Genomic DNA, 20992 nt, shown 5'->3' with positions numbered 1-20992 from the left:
GGTTTGGGTAAGTGAAGTAATTAGACCAGAATTAACATAGAAAAAAAAATCCATCCTTAGTCACAAACTAGATTAAGAATTTATATCCATACACAATTACAGCACAGTCTTTTACTCTTGTAGCCTTTAAATTCCACTGAACTAAGCCAGTTTTAAAGAGAATGAGCAAAAGTTTCACCTTGGAAGCCTCTTGGCTTTTATCACTGCAACATCCTAGCTTTTGCTAAAAACTAAGAGAGGATCTATGCCAGAATGTGTTCTCCAATACTTTCTGTAAGCTGTATGCATGCCAGACATGAACCGTGCAAAAACCCTTAGAGATTTAAGCTTAAGTTATTAGCTTATGTCATGATTCAGGCACTGTGTTTTACAGCAGTCTGTAGAATTAAGAAATTAAAATTGATTTTACTCAAAATACAGAAGGGTGAAGACTTAGATAGTTGGCAACTCTCCTTTTCCAAGCCAATTAAGCATTACATGTACACACTGTAAAATAATAAAAACTTAACTGAGTGCATGAGTAAGTTCTGAAAACAAAAGTTATACTTTCAAAGAGCGAGTTAGTATAAAAAGTTTTAACATATGCAATGAATGTGTTCAAAATACTTATTTTGCATTTTTAAAAAGAGCTGTAGTTTACCTTACAGAAACAATGTTCACCCAGTATAAAATATTGCAATTTGTCCCACTGTGTCATATGAGGGGTTTCCTTATTCTTCATATGATCGAGAACACTTGCACAAGAGTTCATGTTATTCCAAGCCACACAGTGGCAGACAATGTTTGAATCTGTGCTTTTACTATGCAGTGCAGTAAAAGCTAAGCAAAGCATTTCAGAATAGAGTTCACCAAGTCAAAGAGCTACGTGAGGAATCCAGACAGTAGTATAAAAGTTGATGCCAAGTGGCAGTACCAAGAAAGCAAATTAGATCAACAAATTAGAAAAAAACCTGCTAACATCCACTTATCACATGTACATCTTGTAAGCTAGGAATACAAAAAAAGTCAAAATTAGCTTATGGAGATAAAAAATTACTTAAAGTGTGTAAACAATCCACCCAGTACAAAACTGGATGCAGCTGGTAAAAGCAAAACAGGCTTAATAAAGCTGAGGATGTGCGTGAATCCAGAAGCCAGTTCAAAATGCATTTATTGATATTGTTGACTACAAAAAAAAGGAAATCACCTATAGCTATTTACACCACAGCAGAAGCTTCCCTCCCCCTGTATGAAGTTACTACAACTCAGGAAGTCTTCTAAGCTTAAAATTCCAGTTATAAGCTACCAGCGTTTGTAAGTTGGAAACACCCACCTTGCAAATTAAATTGAAAACTCTTGTCAAGCATGTCTGAGGACTCTTCAAAAGTTAGAGTACAGCACTTTCCTCAAGTGGTATTTGCATGAGTAACTTGTACTGACAACGTGTTACAATAAGTTAATTTAACACTACTCAGGATAGCTGGGTGTTTCTCCAGAGGAGGAGAGATCCATACAGATTCCAGTTGTTCTAGATGAGGTTTATTACAGGGAGAGAAGGACAGAAGAACCTCAGTCAGCCTGGAGGTGATCTTCCTGCTAGAAGTATTCCTCCTCTTCATCAAAAAAACCATTTTCCAGAGCATATGTACAGTCTGCGTTAGAGTCAGCTTGGCAGGCACCTTTGTATTCTTGAATTGATTCATAAAGGGAGTAGAGCTGACACAGTAATGACATATCCAGCTGCCGGAGGCCAACCTGAGGAGGGAAGAATTCAAGCAAACAAACAATATTTACAATGGCGATTTTACTGGCAGGATAATGCTATATGGCTTTCATTGCTAAGTAGAGTATCAAGTTTATTTCCACCTTGAACAGTTATGAAATAATAATGTAAAATTAAATTTTCTCCCATGGGATAAACTAGACAAAAGAACAAGGTGCTATGTGATGTGATACAGCAGAACACAACCAAAGTGTTCTTCGCATCCAGAGGGTAATGCTCAAAGGCTTTAAGTCCAGATGGAGAGCAGTGACAAGTGGTGTCCCTCAGGGGTCCGTTCTGGGACCTGTGCTGTTTAATGTTTTTACCAATGATACAGACAGTGTGACTGAGTGCACCATCAGCAAGCTTGCAGATGGCACCAAGCTGAGTGGTGCTGTTGATACACCAGAGGGATGAGATATCATCCAGAGGGAACTGGACAAGCTGGAGAGGTGGACCCAGGTGAACCTCATGAGGTTCAACAAGGGCAAGTGCAGGGTTCTGCACCTGGACTGGAACAATCCTCACTATCAATACAGACTGGGGATGAGGTGATAGAAAGCAGCCCTGTGGAAAAGGACTTGGGGGTGCTGATGGATGAGAAGCTGGACATGAGCAGGCAGTGTGTGCTTGCAGCCCACAAGGCCAATCACATCCTAGGCTGCATCAAAAGATGCGTTGCCAGTAGATCCAGAGAGGTGATTCTGCCACTTTCCTCTGCTCTGGTGAGACCTCATCTGGAGTGCTGCGTCCATGTCTGGAGCCCCCAATATAGGAAGGACATGGACCTGATGGAGCTGGTCCAGAGGAGGGCCACGAAAATGATCAGGGGGTTGGAGCACCTCTGCTATTAAGACAGGCCTAGGGAGCTGGGGTTGTTCAGCCTGGAGAAGAGGAGACTCCAGGGAGACCTAATAACAACCTCCCAGTACCTGAAAGTGGCTTACAAGAAGGATGGAGACTGTTTACAAAGGTGATAGGATGAGGGGAAATGACTTCAAACTAGAGAAGAGCAGATTTAGACTGGATGTTAGGAACAGGTTCTTTACTATGAAGGTTGTGGAACACAGGAACAGGTTGCTCAGGGAGGTGGTGGGGGCCCCATTCCTGGAGATATTCAGAGTGAGGCTTGACAGGGTTCTGGGCATCCTGATCTAGTTGAGGATGCCCCTGCTGACTGCAGAGGGGGTTGGACCAGATGACCTCACGAGGTCCCTTCCAATCCAGACCATTCTATGATTGACGATTCTGTCATATAACAACACCTTACTTAAATTCCAATAAGCAGTTCACTCCTATCCAAAGCATTACAAACTCTATATTGCATATTATGCAAGAGAGAGATTTTTCCAGTAACACTTTATGTCTTTCACACACCTTTCTCACACAGTTTCATAGGCTCTCTGGTTTTGTTTAAAATATTATAGCCTAAATGTTGCAAGCAAAGGTCTAGCTGGTTTTCCTCTTCCCAGTTAAGTATCTTCTACCAGAATTTTCTATATTGACATACATAGGTCTCTGACAAGGCTAGGTATGTCTAGCACAACACAGCATGTTACTTGAAGGCAGCAAAACTACAGCAGAAGTGAGATGAAGACATACAATGTAGCCTGCAAATCTTCAGAATATTTTCAGGTGCTACTCAAGCTTGATTTATAAGTAAGCTCTAATACTCTGGTCCACAGACTTCCAAAATACTACTTTCAGAGTTAATTAAGATTTGGAGCAACACTAAAAAAAAAAAAAAAAAGTAACTTGTAGTCTGCATCTTTATATCAGGTACAAAATCCCTACATTGCACCACAAAGCTGAACAAAGCTAGTCATTTAACTCATGGCAGATATTGTCAACTCTCCAAGTCAGATGAAATTAAATCATTTTGTCTTGTAGTAAATTATAATCATTACCCAGTTTAACATTTTCAAGAAACAGACATTTCTGCCTAAATTTTCAAGTATGTATTAAGCTAATATGCCTTTCCTAGTAAAGCTCAGTTCCATCAGGTGAAAGGTTTTGCTACAACTCACATTCACAGGAAAAACAAAATAAAACAATGTTAGCAGCCTTTACTGCAGTCTGAATACCAGCCTACATTTTACCCAGAATGAGAACTCTTATCTCAAAAAAAAACCCCAACACCTCTCATGTTTAAATTCTAAGGACAGATACACTTAGCACACAAGAAAAAACACATATGAAGATCTTCCTTTGGCATTGCTGAACTATCCTATCAGCCCCTTTTTCTGAAGGATGGAAGGAGAAGGAAAAAAGTATCATACACCACAATGCCATTCCAACTTATGAAAATAGGATATGGGGTCTATCAGGACCAACACAAATTACTTGCTGAGGTCATAAAGCTGAGACGTGATGTTTCAAAGAGACCCAAAGTGGAATTTAGAACAAGACATCAAATAACATGTATAATGCTGCATTAGCTTGCTAGGACCTTTCCACCACCATGGATCTATGCTGGTTTTCTTACTCATCTCCAGTTTCCTCTGTAAGGAACACGCAAACTTTCTCTCTCCTTCTTGTTGAAGCACGCATTTGGCAGGAAGCACACTCTACTCTTCCTTGCTCTCTATTATGTAAGAGGAAACCAGCACTTGTGCAAAACTCCTGCAAAAATCTGTAAAACAAAACCTAACCAATTAAAGAAGACTGCAGGAGAGAAAAATAAAAGGAAGGCATTTGTACCATATCCAGATCCTCTGTCTAGCCCTGCTGAAGTAATTTCCTTAAACTTGTTAAACTAACAACTGTTTACCTGCCCAATAATAAAGTCTGAACATCAACCTATAGAGGTGACAGTTGATGAAGTTTGGTTAGCCCCACCTTAACAGCCTGCCCGCCTCAGGTTAAGGAAGGATGCTGTTAAACTGGACTTAACACTACGATATGCAAACATGAGACCCATCAGGACAAGGACAAGACTGCAATAAAGAACTGTTCAAAGAACAATTAAGAGTCAATTGAGCCAGAAAACTCAACCTGGAGATAGACAACAGGTTCTTCATCTCCTGAGGAAAGCAGAAGCATTTCCATCAGCAACTCTCCTCCGTAAAGCACCTCAGCGCTTTGTGAAGATCAGTTCTATGCCGAGTGCAATCTCCAGGACAGAACTGCTCAGCAGAATTAATTTAGCATGCCTTAACACCAAATAGTTATGTTTAATATTTTTTTGTAGCTGTCATTAGCGTTCAACAGTCAAGAACAAGACTATTGAGAAAAAGGCAGCCTCTAGCTGTTCACAGCTTTCAAGTATGATCTCTGAGGCAGCAAAAGCCTGAAGTAATGTCCAAGGCCCCTAGCAGAAGCATAAACGTTTCAACCCCAGCCAATGTGCATTTGACTCTAGTTTTATCATAACACATACAAGACAACCTGTAATGCACAGTCACAAACAATCAACTCTGTTACTCAGGATTATGGTTCTGAAGTGACCTCCAACTTCCTCTCTCCACCTCTAAAGCATCTAAATACATCACTTTTTAATCGCCAAAGACTTATATACATAGTACCTTGCTTGGTCATGTAGGGAAAGATGCTGCTATGCATTTCTTCCTCATTTGCTATTGAAAATTTAAAACAAGATCATTACTCAAGAGAAATACTACCTCTGCTGCAAGGAAGTGTTCAATATAAATTATAAAGCGCTATCATCCACTTGACGAAGGGCAGCCTACTAGTACGCAAGAGTCTAATTTTTACAGGCCACAAATAAGTATGCCTGGAAGTAAGGAGACTGTTGCTTTCAAGTCTTTGATGTGTTCAGAGGTAAACTGTCTTTTTCTTTAGAAGTGTTATCAAATTATCATCAGGGATAATGAGCCAAAAGGGAAGTCTAGCTGTCAAATTACTTTAAGAAGCATTTCTTTTGATTTTTCATTAAGAAAAATAGATCAGACTTTTATAATAAGTTATCTTTGCTTTTTTGGCAATGATTAAGATGACTCTTAAGATGACTCCTTGTTTCTCCTTTGAGCACAGCAGAATGAAGCTCCAGTGGTCAATAGCTACTTGTGCTTCCTGTACATCAATGCAACACAGCAACTCTAAAACACAGTTTTAATAATGTCTCAAACTGTATTTTAACTACTTGTTGAAACACTAGTGGCAGCCTAAGAATTCAGCACACTACATTGTCCTTCTGAATCCATGAAAAGGTCTTTCAACAGAGTTTCTGTGCTCGAACCATGAGAAAAAGACCTTAAAGTGGACAGATTTTCAACAATGTCATGGTTTGTGTATTTCAGAATACTAAGTGCACAGTGCTTACGTTACTAATGGTCCTTACAATTGCAGCTGGCACCAGCAAAGCACCAACACCCAAATTAGTGTTTAATCAAAAGGTGTGCCGGGTCGCCCGGAGGAATTTCACTAACACCACCACACTACAGAATCAAAACAAAGTCCTGTCGAAAAAGATGCCTAATTGCACTTCACTTGACATGAATGAATCAGTGCTGATGCTTTTTTTTTTTTTTTTTTTAACAACAGCATTTTCAAATGGATGCCATTGAACGAGGTGCTCGTTCTCAATTCGCGGGTGTAGAAGCCCAACCATTACAGACCCATGCCGGGGGATACAGAGATCCTGACTCACCCCTTGACCTTACCGGTGTGTTTCACGCTACCTGCAATCCGGCCGGGTTACGCGTGGCTGCACCAGCCCGGCCCCGCACCCTCTGGTGCTTACTCCGATCGGGCGCTCTTCCGGCCGCTGGGCAGCCGTTGGGCGGCGGTGGCAGCGCCCCCCGCCGCCGCTGGCCACGTCTGCCGCCCCCGCTGAGGCCCAGCCCACCCTGCCCCGCTCACCATCTCCTTGCGGAGCAGGGCCAGCGCCGCGTCCAGGTTAGGAGGCTTCGGCGGCCGCGGCGAGCCCCGGCCGCCGCCGCTCAGCTCGTCTTGGATGCGGGACTTCTGAGCGTAGAGCCGCTCCAGATCCCGCCAGCGCCCGCCCTGGCCGCCGCCGCCGGATGAGGAAGAGTTCAGCAGCCCGCTCAGGCTCTTGGGCAGTGGCGGCAGCCCCGAGCCGCCACCGGGCCCCAGCAGCCCCGGCCCACTCATAGTGCAGCAGCAGCGGCGACCGACGGAAAGAGCCGCCTCACCCCCGCTGCGGGAGGCACCGCCCGGAGCCCGCCCCGCCTACGGGCCTGGGCAGAGGGGAGAGGCCCGGCGGGCGGGGCGGGGGCGGAGGAGCCGGTGCGGGGGCTGGCAGAAGGAGGCAGAGAGGGGAGGGGCGCCCGGCCTGGGCCGAACGCGGCCGCAGGTGCGCAGCGGTGTGGGATGCGCCGTGGGCAGGCTTAGCTGCTGCGCTGCAGCGCGGCGGCTTTGTCTGAGGCAAGGTACGGCGTGGTGGTCCGCTTTCCCTCGGACAAAGCCTGGCTGTCTGCCGGCCAACTGGCCTGCAGCCTGAGCCTGGGGCTCGGGCCGGGACCGGCGGGCCTGTGTTCCACAGAAACACCCCCCGCGGCAGCCGCCTGCCCTGGGGCTGGCAGAGACGCTGCGACGACTGGGCTGAGCTTCTCGGCATGGTCCAGGGGTACCGGGACGCGGTTGGGGAGGGGATGAAATGCAGTGAAAGCAAGCATGAAAGCGGATTAAATGCCGCAGGCGGTGGGCGGCCGGTTTCTCTGCGGCGATAGTGTTGTTTCAGTCACCTGATAACACGAAAGTACTCTTCTCTTTCCCATTGAGGGATTCCCTTCACATCCTCACAGCCAGGCTTTGTTACCAAAAGTCTTTATCTTCCAGCGTCGCAACTAAACAAACTACAGTGTATGTGATCTGTGAATCTCATCTCTCAATCGGGGAGTTAGTGCTCTGAATTTATATCAGGGTTTATTCACAGAGCAGTTTATTGCGCTGGGTTACGGAAATCTCCACGCTCTTTCGTGAGAGTGAAGGAAAAGGTGCCACGCTGCAGGACAGGGTGGCTTTGGGCAAGGGTGATGCGGCACGGGAATCCCTGAAGCTGACAGCGCGGACACAGTGCTGATCTCAACAGGGACGTCAGCCTCCGTGTGTGAACTCTAAAGGTGTTTCTGTGCCCTTATTTCCCCCCGTTCTCTTCCCCGCCGCCTCCCTCCCCCCCACGCAACCTCCTTGACATGTTTGTATCTCTGGAGTCTCTTGAATAAATCACGGCAAATTCGAGTCGTTCAAAATCCAAACGGAAGCCAGGTATTTTAAAGATGCAGTCTTATTGCCACAACCCTGCTTGGGATGGGGCAGGGAAGAATTTTTGCCAATTTTTATTCATGTTTACACACTACTTTAGGTATTGATTGATGACATGATGGGTTTTTAAATGCGCTGTCATGAATCCTGTTCACGGTATATCAGAGGTTGGAAGGACCTCAAGAGATCATCAGGTCCAACCCCCCTGCCAGAGCAGGATCACTTCTGCCCAGGTCAATTGTGAAAAATAAAATAATGCTGATAACTTTTATGAAACTCAGGGCATTTTAAACCTTTACTATTGGAGAGTAAAAAGCATCAACAAACCTCTCATCCTTCCAGGTCAAGGGTGCCTGACAGCAAAAATACTGATTTGGTTTGCTAGGGATGTAGGCACTGTATTATCTTCCAGCTTGTTAGCAAATACATTTATCCCTTTTCCTTCTAAACCACCCTTCGTTTATTCTCCAGATGACAGCTATTTGGAAAAGCTTGTGAATATTCTGACCAGCTTATCTTAATTATTTTTTTCAGCTTGCCTGATTTCATTAGATTGTAAGTGCGTTTTCTTCACACTTGGGTACTTTAGGCACCTTGTTGCCATATCTTTACTATGGCAAAAATCTTTATGCTGGCTTACTGCTCAACTTTGTCACCTGGAAAAAAAGAATTGCCTTTTGTGTTCTAAGTGACCATTCTCTCTGTTGGCAACCTTATCGAGTGTTGATTGATACTAAATTCCTAACTGTAAATTAAAATCTAAATCTGCTTTATTTAGCCTGACCTAGTAATAACATGGTGATAATGAAAGCTGAAGTTCTTTGTAGCTGTGTCTTTTAGTTATGCGGTAAGGTTTTGTTAGCTGCATGAACCTCTCAGTCTTTGTTGTTTCCTAGAATTGAAATACAGAAACGTGGCTCATCTGAATTGCCCTTTGCTAAGGACGTTACCTAAAAAAACCTGCATTAAAAATACATGTAGTTTGTCATAAAGAATTAGGAAGTGCTAGAAGAGAGGTGTCCCATACCATTTCCTTATGCAAATGCATTATGGTGTATTTTTAATTCATATGTGGTGTTTTTTCCTTTCCTCGTCCATTAGGAGGGTACACAATGTCTATGTATCATTTGTATATTATTTACTAATGTTCCTCTTTCCAAATATGGTGATCTATATCCATTTTAGTGTATCTTTAACTGATATATTAAGACTGCTTCCTGCAGCATTTTCTGTGATGCTTTCCCCTCTAATAACTGACTTACTGTCGTAGTTTGAGTTAAATTAGAATTAATTCTGCTCACTGATTTTTTTCCTCTAAGTAACTGCACTTTGTGAAATTAACAGCATTTTTTCTCAGATGGTGTCTGCTTCTAGCAGTGATAACACTCAATGTTTCTAGTTAACACCAAAGATTGATACATGGACCAAAGTCACTGCTAAATCTCCTGTACTGCATATACGGTGCAAGTTAAAAAGCTGCACCTGCAGGGAGAAGCAAACAGTTCAGGTGATCCTAAACAAGGTATTCCATTTCTTATACATCATACTGGGTATAAAGCTGAGGGATCACAAGGATCAAGTTCCTCTTATTTCTCTTCTTCAATGCCTGGCATTCAAGAACTGTGTCCATTCTGCCTTCTATTTCAATCTATGAGTTCCTGAACTTTGTAGGACTTCTGCCACAGAATCAGTGCTGACTGTGACTAATTGCCGTTGGTTTGTATATCAAGGAATCATAGAATCCTTAGGTTGGAAGGAACCACAGTGATCATCTACTCCAACCTCCCTGCCATGGGCAGGGATGCCTCTCAACTAGACTTGGCTGGTCAAGACCTTGTCCAGCCTGGCGTTGAACACCCCCAGGGAGGAAGCAACCACAACCTCCCTGGGCAACCCATTCCAGGGTCTCACCATCCTCATTCTGAAGAACTTCCTAAGATTCGGTGTAAACCTACTTATTAAAATTCCCTCTTGTGAAAGCTCCCTCTCCAGCCTTCCTCAGGATGCCTTCAGGTATTGGGAGGCAGCTATAAGCACACACACATGCTTCTCTTCTCTAGGCTGAACAACCCCAGATTCCTCAGCCTATCCTCATAGCAGAGGTGTTCCAGCCCTTGGATCATCTTTGCGTCCCTCCTCTGGATTCACTCTAACAGCTCTGTGTCCTTCTTATGATGGAGACACTGGCACTGGGCACTCTGTGTATATATATATATATATATATATATATATATATACACATATATATATATATATATATACACACATATATATATATATATATACATATATACACAGAGTGCCCAGTGCCAGTGCCAGTGTATATATATATATATATATATATATATATAAAAATGTATGTATGTATTTCATTTTATTAAAGTTTGATTTCTTTTCCAAACTCTTAAGTCTTATTTGCTTTCCCTTCCCTTTGGCAGGGAGCGGGGTTGTCAGCATCTGTCACTGCTTCAGTATCCAGCCCAGCCCTGACCCTTGACACTTCTTCGTTATGACAACCCTGAGATAGAAGGCAATTTTGTTTTCTACACTGGAACGAGGACGCAAGGATCTAAAGACAGGTCATAGTTACAAAACATTACTAATTTTAAGTGCCTGGTTTGTGATTTCTAGGGATGATGTTCCGCCTGGCAGAACTGATCGAAGTACACATGCCTCTGCTTCAAGTTAGCCTGTACAGAGCAGCACCTTTACTTAAAGCCATCTTAATTACAGATTTAAAGTAAGACTCCAGATTTTGCAGTGATGCAGCTAATGTCACATTTCGTCCACTGTGCATCAGGGCTATCTTAAAACTTGCTAGACAAGATGCCCCAGAGCTCATCTGTCAGTGCCGTCAGCCTTTTTAAGTCCTTTGTGTGTTTGCAAGATGTCTGTCTTGGGCTAACTTTCAGTTGGGATTGCATGTCAAGGGAAGGTCAGGATCCAGTTATCACAAACGGCACATACAAGATAAATTAATAATTGATGACACATGCTTTACTCCTCCATTTGTTCCTCTAGTCAGAGTGCCTGAACATACCCTGTCTCTCATGAGGGCTCTTGTTTCCTACCACTTGTGGAGGAAGAGAGATCGCACTTTTCTGTGGTGCTCCGGGAATGACATGAAAGTTGATCCTTTGGGTCAGCAGAATTTAGAAGATGTTGGGTATAATTGGCACCTGATATACGATGCCATGTAGTGGCGCATCCAAACAGAAAATAGATTTTCTGCTAATGATCATTCAATTCTTAGGCATCACTTTTCATCTGAGAAGTGGTTTTAAATAAAAATGATGAATTCCTGATTTTGTCACTTTTTTTCCCCCCACAGGTATATTTCCATATCTACACTTTTAAAGTGTAAGTACACTTAAAAAGTCCAAGTACATTCTAACACACAGAATATCACAGTGGCTTCCAGCTAGGTTCCCAGCAAAGCTGTATTCTTAAATCCAGAGCAGAGATCCCCCCATTTAAGCTACCTGAGTAAACAGGAGCAATAATGGGCTCTTACTTCTTTTAGATGTCTGCTACCACATAGATACCCAAGAAGGACACCTCAGCCTTTGTTTGCCACTTCCTCTCCCAGCCTGTTTCTCTTGCCCTTGTTGCTGATTTTTTACCAGTTTTTCACCTTGTCCTTGCATGGACCATGTTTCCAAGCAATGTTCTTGCCTTTTGCTTTTGTCCCTCTTGTTTCAGCTTGCCATGCTGCTGCTTTCTTCAGCTTCTCTTCATATATCTCGTGCTGCCCATCAGCCCTCTGCAGTGAAGTAAGGCTCCTAATTCTTCCCTTTTCATGGAGAACTGGAAAAAAAAAGGCGGGGGGGGGGGGTTGGAATTTTGATAACAGGAGAGAAAGAATGTGTCTAGCACACGGGGAGTAGGCATGACAGAAAGATGACCAGGACTGGGCAGAGGAAGGACAATGGATTCAGAATGAAGCAGGAATCAGAGGTTACAGGAAGGGACTGGTCTGTAAAGGTCTCTTAAGTTTGTGTGAGTAACAGTTTCACCACTGAAGGCATGTTCCAGCCAGCAGTAACTGGCTGACAAGTGCTGCTGATTTGTGTTGCGAAGAGGAAAAAAATATTTGAAGTCTGTACTTTCATATCGGAAATTTTGGTTCAGGATTATAGGAAGGATCGTGTTTGGGAAAAATAAGGGCTTGATCTTATAGTATAGTTAACCAGACTTACAATTAAGGTAACCAACCATTTATTTTTCTGATGATGCCAAAATCTGGCTTGTTCACATCTCTCTTTAACCTTAGATCAAACTATAAATCTTCTGCACAGTACATCGTTCAGTGCACTGCAACACTGGTTTTAAAATCTCCTCACTTTGTCCCCTCACTTTTTTAAAATTAGATGTAACAATGCCAGTCTTTTTTCCTACCTCTCTGATCTCATAATTCTTCCCCATTTAGTGAACTCTAGCAGAAAAAAGAGTTTTTCATATATACCACACCACATGCATATTCCTGCTATGTGTGCTTGTCTCCAGGATTTCTGCTGTAATTAAAAAAGCAAGCCATCTTAGTATTCCATATCAGCCAGTAAAAGTGAAATGAGAAACAATGGTAGACTGTAGGAATTAATAATTTCAGTTTTATGTGAAAATTCACAGCCATGAAGGAACCTAGCAGAGTTTCATGAAATAAGTATGTAACAAACTAGCCTCATGCTTCTTAGTGGCTCTGAATATCTTCATCTCCTTTTACTGTGTCAAAAATACTAAAGAAAAGGACTTCAAAGTGCCTTTTGGTTGGGTTTTTGGGTTATTTGTTGCCTTTCTTGTGAGTTCTTTATATTTCTGATTAGCATTTGCCTCTTCAAATAGATGGCTTGAGGGAGTGTTTATTACTGCCACTCCACCATTAGTTTAGTTTGCCAGCCTCACAACACCTCGCTTCTTACTCTCAACAGTACTGACTTGACTTGCAGCAACAGCTTTCCAGAATCTGATTACTGAAAGCAGATAGCTGAGGAATCAGAGCTACAGGCTTTAAGGGTATTTGTCTTATTATCTTAGTGACACTGAGCAGACCCTTTCCTATAGCGAGATCTGCATTGGGGTCAGATCTGGAGGATGCTGTCTAAGCTGGGCTGAGGTCATTTGAGGTAAAAATGACGAGAGTTCTAAATCTGCAGGCAAAACTGCATGACAGAAAGAAAGTGCTGCTGAACAGGGATGGCTGCAGAGGTGCAGAAGAAGAAAGAAGGATTTGTGATTGCAGATTCTCCAGCAGTCTGAAACATTTTTGAGTGAGGTGTAGTAGTCAATAATTTTTTTATAAAGAAATATTTATTTCTCTGCAAAATGGTCAGTTGTAAGCAAACATGGGAGTTTTTATATAATGTTATGTTCAACTAATGTCACAGAATCATAGAACTGTTAGGGTTGCAAGGGACCTCAAGGATCATCTAGTTTCAACCCCCCTGCCATGAGCAGGAATACCTCCCACTAGATCAGATTGCTCAGAGCCACATCCAGCCTGACCTTAAAAACCTCCAGGGATAGGGCTTCTACCACCTCCCTGGACAACCTGTTCCAGTGTCTCACCACCCTCATGGTGAAGAATTTCTTCCTACTATCCAATCTAAATCTACCCATTTCTATTTTTGTTCCATTCCCCCTAGTCCTATCATTACCTGACACCCTAAAAAGTCCCTCCCCAGCTTTCTTGTAGGTCCCCTTCAGATACTGGAAGGTCACAATAAGGTCACCTCGGAGCCTTCTCTTCACCCGACCAAATAGCCCCAACTCTCTCAGTCTGTCCTCACAGGAGAGGTGCTCCAGCCCTCTGATCATCCTCATGGCCCTTCTTTGGACACATTCCAGCACATCCAGATTCTTCCTGTAATAGGAGCTCCAGAACTGGACGCAGTACTCCAGGTGGGGTCTCACCAGAGTGGAGTAGAAGGGGGGAACCACCTCCCTCGACCTGCTGGTTATACTTCTTTTGATGCAGCCCAGGATGTGTTTGGCTTTCTGGGCTGCAAGTGCACACTGATGTCTCATGTTGAGCTTCTCATCCACCAGCACCTCCAAGTCCTTTTCTTCAGGGCTGCTCTCCAGCCAGTCACTGCCCAGCCTATATTGGTGCTTGGGATTGCCCTAACCCAGATGCAGGACCTTGCATTTGGTCTTGTTGAACCTCATGAAGTTGTCATGTGCCCACCTCTCTAGCCTGTCAAGGTCCCTCTGGGTGCCATCCCTTCCCTCCAGCGTGTCTGCTGCACCACACAGCTTGGTGTCATCAGCAAACTTGCTGAGGGTGCACTGAATGCCACTGTCCATGTCACCAACAAAGATGTTGAACAAGACTGGTCCCAGGACTGATCCCTGAGGGACTCCACTTGTCACTGGCCTCCACTTGGATGCAGACCTATTGATAGCCACTCTTTGGGTGTGGCTGTCAAGCCAGTTCTTTATCCACTGAATGGTCTATCCATCAAACCCAGACTTTACCAGCTTGGAGACCAGGATGTGGTGTGGGACAGCATCAAAGGCTTTGCTCAGGTCCAGGTAAATGATGTCAGTTGCTCAGCCTTCATCTATTAATGTGTTGACCTTGTCATAGAAGGCCACCAGGTTTGTCAGGCAGGATTTGCCCTTGGTGAAGCCATGCTAATCGTACCTAATCACTTCTGCCGCAGCAGTACCTCCAGGAGGATCTGCTCCATGATCTTACCAGGCACAGAGGTGAGACTGACTGGCCTATAGTTCCCTGGGTCATCCTTCTTTCCCTTTTTGAAAATGGGAGTCATGTTTCCCCTTTTCCAGTCAGTGGGGACTTCCCTGGACTGCGTTGACTTTTGGAATATAATAGAGAGTGGTTTAGCAACCTCATCCGCCAGTTCCCTCAGCACCTGTGGGTGTATCTCATCAGGTCCCATGGACTTGAACACTTTCAGGTTCTACAGAAGCTCACAAACCTGATCTTCACTCAACATAGGCAGTTCCTTCTTCCAGCCCCTGCCATTATCTTCTGTTATTCCAGAAGTGCAGCTGGAGCCCTTGCCAGTGAATTCTGAGGTAAAGAAGTCATTGCAAACCTCAGCCTTCTCCATGTCAATAAGGAGATCATATCTGTTGCTTCTTGCATTCTTCCTTAGTAAATGTATATATGAGATACTTTTTTTCCAGGCAAAATATATGAATCTGCCAGATAACATACCTCCATTAGAAAGATGTAGATTACACTACTCAGGAGATAAAATCTTCTTTTCAGCTGTGAATGGCTATCAGGTTTGCTGGGAAGTGGGACATAAGTTTATATCCAGATGTACTTGTGTTCTTGAGAAATGATCTTCCTCTCCCAAAATCCAAGTAAACAGATTTGTGCTTGAACTGAATTGCTGAATAAATGCAAAAGACCCTGAGGCCATAAAAACACACTGCTTTACATCCTTCAGTTCAGCTGGGCCACATGACATCATCCCATACTCCCCTCTTCCTGCACTGGAGTACTGCCAGCTGGTGCGAGCAACCTGTGCTCCTATGCAAGTTCTTGAAAGTAAACAGGTTTCAGCAGGGCCTCTTCCATCCAGCAGCTGAGGCTGCACAGCAAGGATGAGGTTATAGTGATGCCTGAGAGTGTGGGACCTGCAAGCTGAATTTGGACTGGCCAAAGGCTGTGTGGAGCAAAAGCATCCTTCTATGGACCTGGATCTCCTTGTCTTATGCTGAAACTGAGCCACTCTGAGGTGGGACAAGGGCAATAATTTAACAGTGCATAATATTATTTCTAAATAGTTTAGAGGAGAAAAGTACTTTCTGTAACTTAAAGTTCATTTAAGTAGAGAGAACGTAATTACCTGGCACAGTTAAAGGAGCAAAGAAATTGTGAATTTCTGATGAAAGCTGTCATCAGCTATTTAATGGCCAGCATGTGATTAGGATTTTTATGTCATATTTCATAAAAGAAGAGAAAATTCAGGAGCCCAGTGACCCCTCAATTCAGTGCAGAGGCACTCAACAATTACTGACTCAAAGGCAGATGTTCTACTACCTTGACTATGATCATTGCTTCTTGCAGTAGTTTAGTATGTGGCACCCAAACAGCAGCAAGTCTCAGCCTTATTTAATATGGGCAATCAACTTTTCTAATAGTATATGCAAAGAAGTAACTTTAAAATATTGCCAGTATTTAAAATTACAATATATTCCACACAGCAAACCTAATGCTTGAAAATAACTTCTTGGTGTAAGTACTTACAATATCAGATTTTTACCTGACATGAAACAGTCAGAGAAATATTTTCAAAACAGTTCACATTTCAAATAGCACAAAACAATCCACCTCTTTTCTTAGCTTATTTTTGTTAGAAATATCCCTCTCAGGCCCTGCTTCTCTGACTCCCACCCAAGAACCACAGCTGTGGCAGCCAAAAGAGAGGATACTCCCTCTCATCATGTGCTGAGCACTTGTGAGCTTCATAACACAATCACTCCTCTCCATTTATTGCAGTCAGACATCACTGTTCCAGACAATAAATTACAGCTGGGGAACGCTTCCTCCCTGCTTATAGCTGGAGCATGCTTCCTCCAGCTTCTACGTTGTTCTTCCTTGTCAGAGATTTTGAGGAAGAGCTGTAATGCCAGCAGCCATCACTGGCAAGTAGGAAATGTGCTGAAGTGCAATGATTCAAATGCACACCTTAGGCACCTGTTGTACTGTTGGAGGCAGCTCACACATCTGGCAAGATCAAATCACATGATAATCTAGTCATTCCTTTACAACTTGGTGCCATCTGGGGAATGGCACAGGCAGAGCCTAAACCAAAAAGCAATCTGCACTATCTGTAAAGTTGCAAAAGGAAACTATAAAAAAATAAAGTAAAACAAGCCAGAAGAGTAGAACCCCTGCAGGGGGAAATGCAGCAACAAGTATCCACAAAGAGGGGAAGCTGCACAAAACAAACATCTGTGCTGGAAATGAGATTAGATCGAGTGGACCCCTGCAGCCACAATCACTCGCTGACAGGAACATAACAGGTACACAAACAAGTTAAAAGGAAAGAAGGAGGCTTTCTGAAGTCTGGGAAAATAAGAGTCCTTCTGCCTGGGCAAATACAAATGAAAACATTCCTTGTCTTCTTTTGCTGAATTGACTAAGGAAGACAGAAGCATACAGACTGCCTGAATAGGAGCCATCAGAAATACAATTGCTAACAAGTCCAACATTTGTCAGGCAAATGAAATTTTGATAATTTGACACTGTATAAACTTATTCTTTTATAGACTCCTGCTACTTTTTTTTTCCCTGTATGCTTAGTGCATCAGCGTCTAGCAGCTCTGTACTGGTATATAAATGTAGGTAAAATGTAAAAAAATACACTCTAAAAGTCAGTTTTAAGGCCCATCAATAACTTGCTTTCTACTTGCATCCTTAGAGTGCTAATGAGGTAAAAGTGATGGAGATCTTTTGCAGTTTTGAGTTTACAGGTCTGAGAGGCAACAGGAACTTGTCACTTCTGGCTCTCCTTACTCTCTCAGCTTCTTTTTTAGAAACTGTGATAGAGTAGACCAAAAGTCATTTATACAAGGCCACAAACCCTTATAGAGTGAGAAATAAGGTTTGGCATGCAAGGCATGCATGCTTTGGGTTCAACTTAATATTTTTACATGGTCACTTTTCAGAGTTCAGTTACTTTTTAATTAATTATGAACTTTCAAAACTTTCTGGAATTTCAGTGACCTGAAATAACTCACAATATAACTTACAAGATATCTTACAATTGTTGTCAATTTTCAACTGTAGTCAAAAATAAACAAGAACCAGCTCTTTTATGTTTCAATTGTTATGATTTTTTTTTTTAGAATAGAATTAACATAATTCTGTCAGTGCTCTGAAAGCAGATTATTTGCATCCTGTGGCACTCATTCTTTTGATAAAACTATTTATATTTACTACCTTTACTTTTGTCGAGTCATTCTTTGCTCTGATACTGCTTTGAGGCAAAGAGAGAGGGGTAACTTTATGTCCCTTTGGTGAACAGTTGCAGATCAGAAGACAAATAAGTAGTAACTTACAAATACCTTGATTTTCCAATAATTTCAGAACTTAAGTATTTTGCTGTTTCTGCTATAAGACTTGATTCTGAAAATAACAATAATTACTTTAAATTCTCATTCAAGGAAATATAGCCCTAGCTAGTTAAAATTGCAAGAAGTGTGCAATATAAATAGTTTCTAAGATTTTCATAAAAAGGTACTTCCTAACATGTTCTGGAGATCTCTGGCCCTGTGAGGCCTGATCCACTGATTTCTGTTTTAGAGGGAATTGGGTTGCATCCTTGAACTGAAATAAGCTCCCTGTCAAAGGCCTGGGCATGTCCTATTCATTAAGTAGGTAATACTCAACCTGAGAGATGAGATTATGTCACTTTTCAGTGGAGGCAACAGCCTGGTTGTCAAATGCACCCCTCTAGCAGCAATGACTATTACAGGATTTGTAAACACAACGTAGCACAGAGCCAAAACAATGCACAGGGGAGAATTTTGGAACCAGCAGCAGAGGCAATTATATTGTCAGGGGAGGTATGGCCTCTTTACACCTGCCTGAATCAAGACTCAGACTTTTTTGGGAAAAATGGGTGTCTGGAACTAGTGTAAACCAGTGGCATGACAGCCCGAGAGACTCATGTAGCCATGCTGAGTCAGTGCAGAAAGGGTGTTTGAGGTTTCTAGTTAACCTCTGCAAGTAACAAGGATAAATTGAAGTCACACAGATCATTCTGACCAACTACTTCTTCCTGTTCTTATAAAGTGATTTGATGTCTGTGGTGTTGAATATTTGAGAGAAGAACTAACTAACACACTTGCTGTCACCCTTTTACCTAGGAGAACTAAGTCCTTATAACAATGTTTATTTACCAAATAGTGCTGTGAAGTGCATAACATAAACAAGGATGAGGATGATGGTGTCATTTGCAATGCTAGCATGTGTGAAGGGCACCATCAAATAGATTTATAACAGAAAATGTAGGGAATTTGAAGAAAGATTTCATTAAACTGAGTATTAATAGGAATGTTTTACCACCTTTCACAGCCACTAAAATTTTGGCGTCTTTTTGCTGAGGGTAAGCACTTAACAGGTGATTTTGAAATGCTGTTTCCCATACTGGCAGTGATTAGAGATGATCTGAAGGACTGTGAAGGTGACCATGCCCTGAATTGTTGGTGTATGATAACATAACTGTTTTACTGCCAAATGTCCAAGTTGTGCAGGTAATGTGTCTTTAGTCATCCTGAATTATTTTCATGCTATTACTCTGTCTTGCTGATACAATTAAATGTGCTTCAGCCTTTCCTCAGGTCTTTTTTTTTCCCAGAAATATCTTTAACATTGCAGATGGAAAGGCCTTGTTCAATATAATCACTTCTTTTCCTCAAAGCTTCTCTTAGAAGTGTTAAGTGTGCTGCCACATCCATTTGAACCTCAGCATAGCATGACTACAGCAGAGCAGTTAGGTTGCATAATGCACTTCTCTAAATCAAGTTGAGCAGATGGGAAGGAAAATAGCTTCAGCTAGCAAAGCGTAACTCCCCTTGGGCACTTTTCAGATGGCAATGCAAGTCCAGCCTGGCAATGCCCTACTGTCTTAATTTTGTCCTCTTGGATGGCAGAGGCAGCCTAGCCTGAACAAAGGATTATTCCCCTCTGGCTCTTTGTTTCCTCCCAGTTTGTAGAACTATTCAGCTACATACATTTAAACCTTATTTGTATAGTAAATTTTTCTCAGTCATCACAAATTCCTTCCTATCTCCTGGTATTTAGGGGGGAAAAAAAAGCATAAATAAAAATTTACACACTCAAGTGAAACATAAATAAGAACAACATAAGTGAAAAGACAACTGAAAATAGTGGTGTTAGTAAGCCTTGGGTTTTGGTCATCAAGTAGGCAATCCACAGCTATAATAAGAAATTACACCTTGTCAAATTATTAAAAGCCCATGAAGAAGCCATGTTAACTTATAAAAACAGAAGGCAGAGAACACTACCAAACAAGGCTAAACAATATCACTTAATTCAACTCCACTGAAGTGATTAAAGTCATACTAGCCTAGATCTGTGTTCAGCTGGCATGATCTGTTCTCTGGTACAGAAGCAAATGGTTGTCTAAAACCAGTGAAAAAGTCAAGTTAAAGCTGACTGTTGCAATGGGGGCAAGCTATATTTTAAGACAATTGAAATAGACTCCATTGGTTTTGAACAAAAGCTTCACCTGCAAAATTTTTAATGTAAAATGGGCTGCATACATGAATGTCAATGGGAGTGCCATGGGTTTTAAAGTCCTGTGTCACCTAGTCAGTGAAGGAGGGACACGTTAATGATCTGACTGGAGATGCTGTTTCAGGCTACCTCGTGCTAGAACAAGGAAGAGCTCAAATCTGTTAATCACCCTTGCCCTACAGTGAGCCATGGTTGTACCTAAGAACCTGCCTGCAGGGCGATGAGAAGATCAGACTCTTTCTTCTGTCCTTGCTCTAAGACAGCAGCAGTGCCCTCTTTTTCTTCTTGTACTTCATCCAAAGATTCAGTTACTTTCCAACCCACTTTCTTCATATAATTTATTGATGTCAGTGGTTGGGAAATTGCTAACTACTTTAAGCTTTTATGATTCTCAAAAAGAGTGCAGCCCTCTGTGTGAAGAAATTCCCTTATGTGCGTCCTCTGCAATTTAAATTGTGCTAGACCTAGTTTACAATGACGGCAATATGGGCCAAAAACTGATAAAGGTATAGAGGGCTTTGGGTGTCAAATACTTTATAGTCTAGGGACAAAAACTGACTATTAGATAGCCTGGGGCAGCAAGGTGCTGAGACAGATGTAAGCCTTTCTAAGACAACTTGGTCATGATTGCCCTACATATGTATCAGTTGGGTAAACCTAACTGAATTTCCAGGCTCTGATTCTTCCTGATCTCCTTTTTTCTCCTCTGAAGTTTCCTAAGTTGTATACTGCACTGCTCTGTGTCACTCTTGCATCTTAACCCAGTGCTGTGTACTTCCTTCGCATTTCTGAAACTCTTTTACATGAGTCATTCTGCAACA

The 20992-nt window shown here is 42.4% G+C and overlaps 1 protein-coding gene across 1 annotated transcript; it reads right to left on the bottom strand.

The window, feature by feature from the left end:
* Window positions 1-1575: 1575 nt before the first annotated feature.
* FAM89A (family with sequence similarity 89 member A) lies at window positions 1576-6814 on the bottom strand. Its single transcript, XM_054399200.1, has 2 exons — window positions 6563-6814; window positions 1576-1734 (listed from the first exon to the last, which is right to left on the bottom strand). The coding sequence occupies exons 1-2, from the start codon at window positions 6812-6814 to the stop codon at window positions 1576-1578; spliced, it is 411 nt and encodes a 136-aa protein (XP_054255175.1).
* Between the last annotated feature and the right edge of the window lie 14178 nt (window positions 6815-20992).

Source organism: Indicator indicator, chromosome 2, assembly GCF_027791375.1.
Source record: "Indicator indicator isolate 239-I01 chromosome 2, UM_Iind_1.1, whole genome shotgun sequence".
NCBI lineage: Eukaryota > Metazoa > Chordata > Aves > Piciformes > Indicatoridae > Indicator > Indicator indicator.
Note: the sequence above shows the minus strand (reverse complement) of the source record. Positions and strands in the feature narration are given on the sequence as shown.

Bases quoted from the DNA above. Each gene is read 5' to 3' on its own strand.
- FAM89A (XM_054399200.1), bottom strand. From the start codon at position 6,814: ATGAGTGGGCCGGGGCTGCTGGGGCCCGGTGGCGGCTCGGGGCTGCCG. The intron at 1,735-6,562 runs GTGAGCGGGGCA...TTCCCTCCTCAG, and splicing joins CCCTGCTCCGCAAGGAGATG to GTTGGCCTCCGGCAGCTGGA.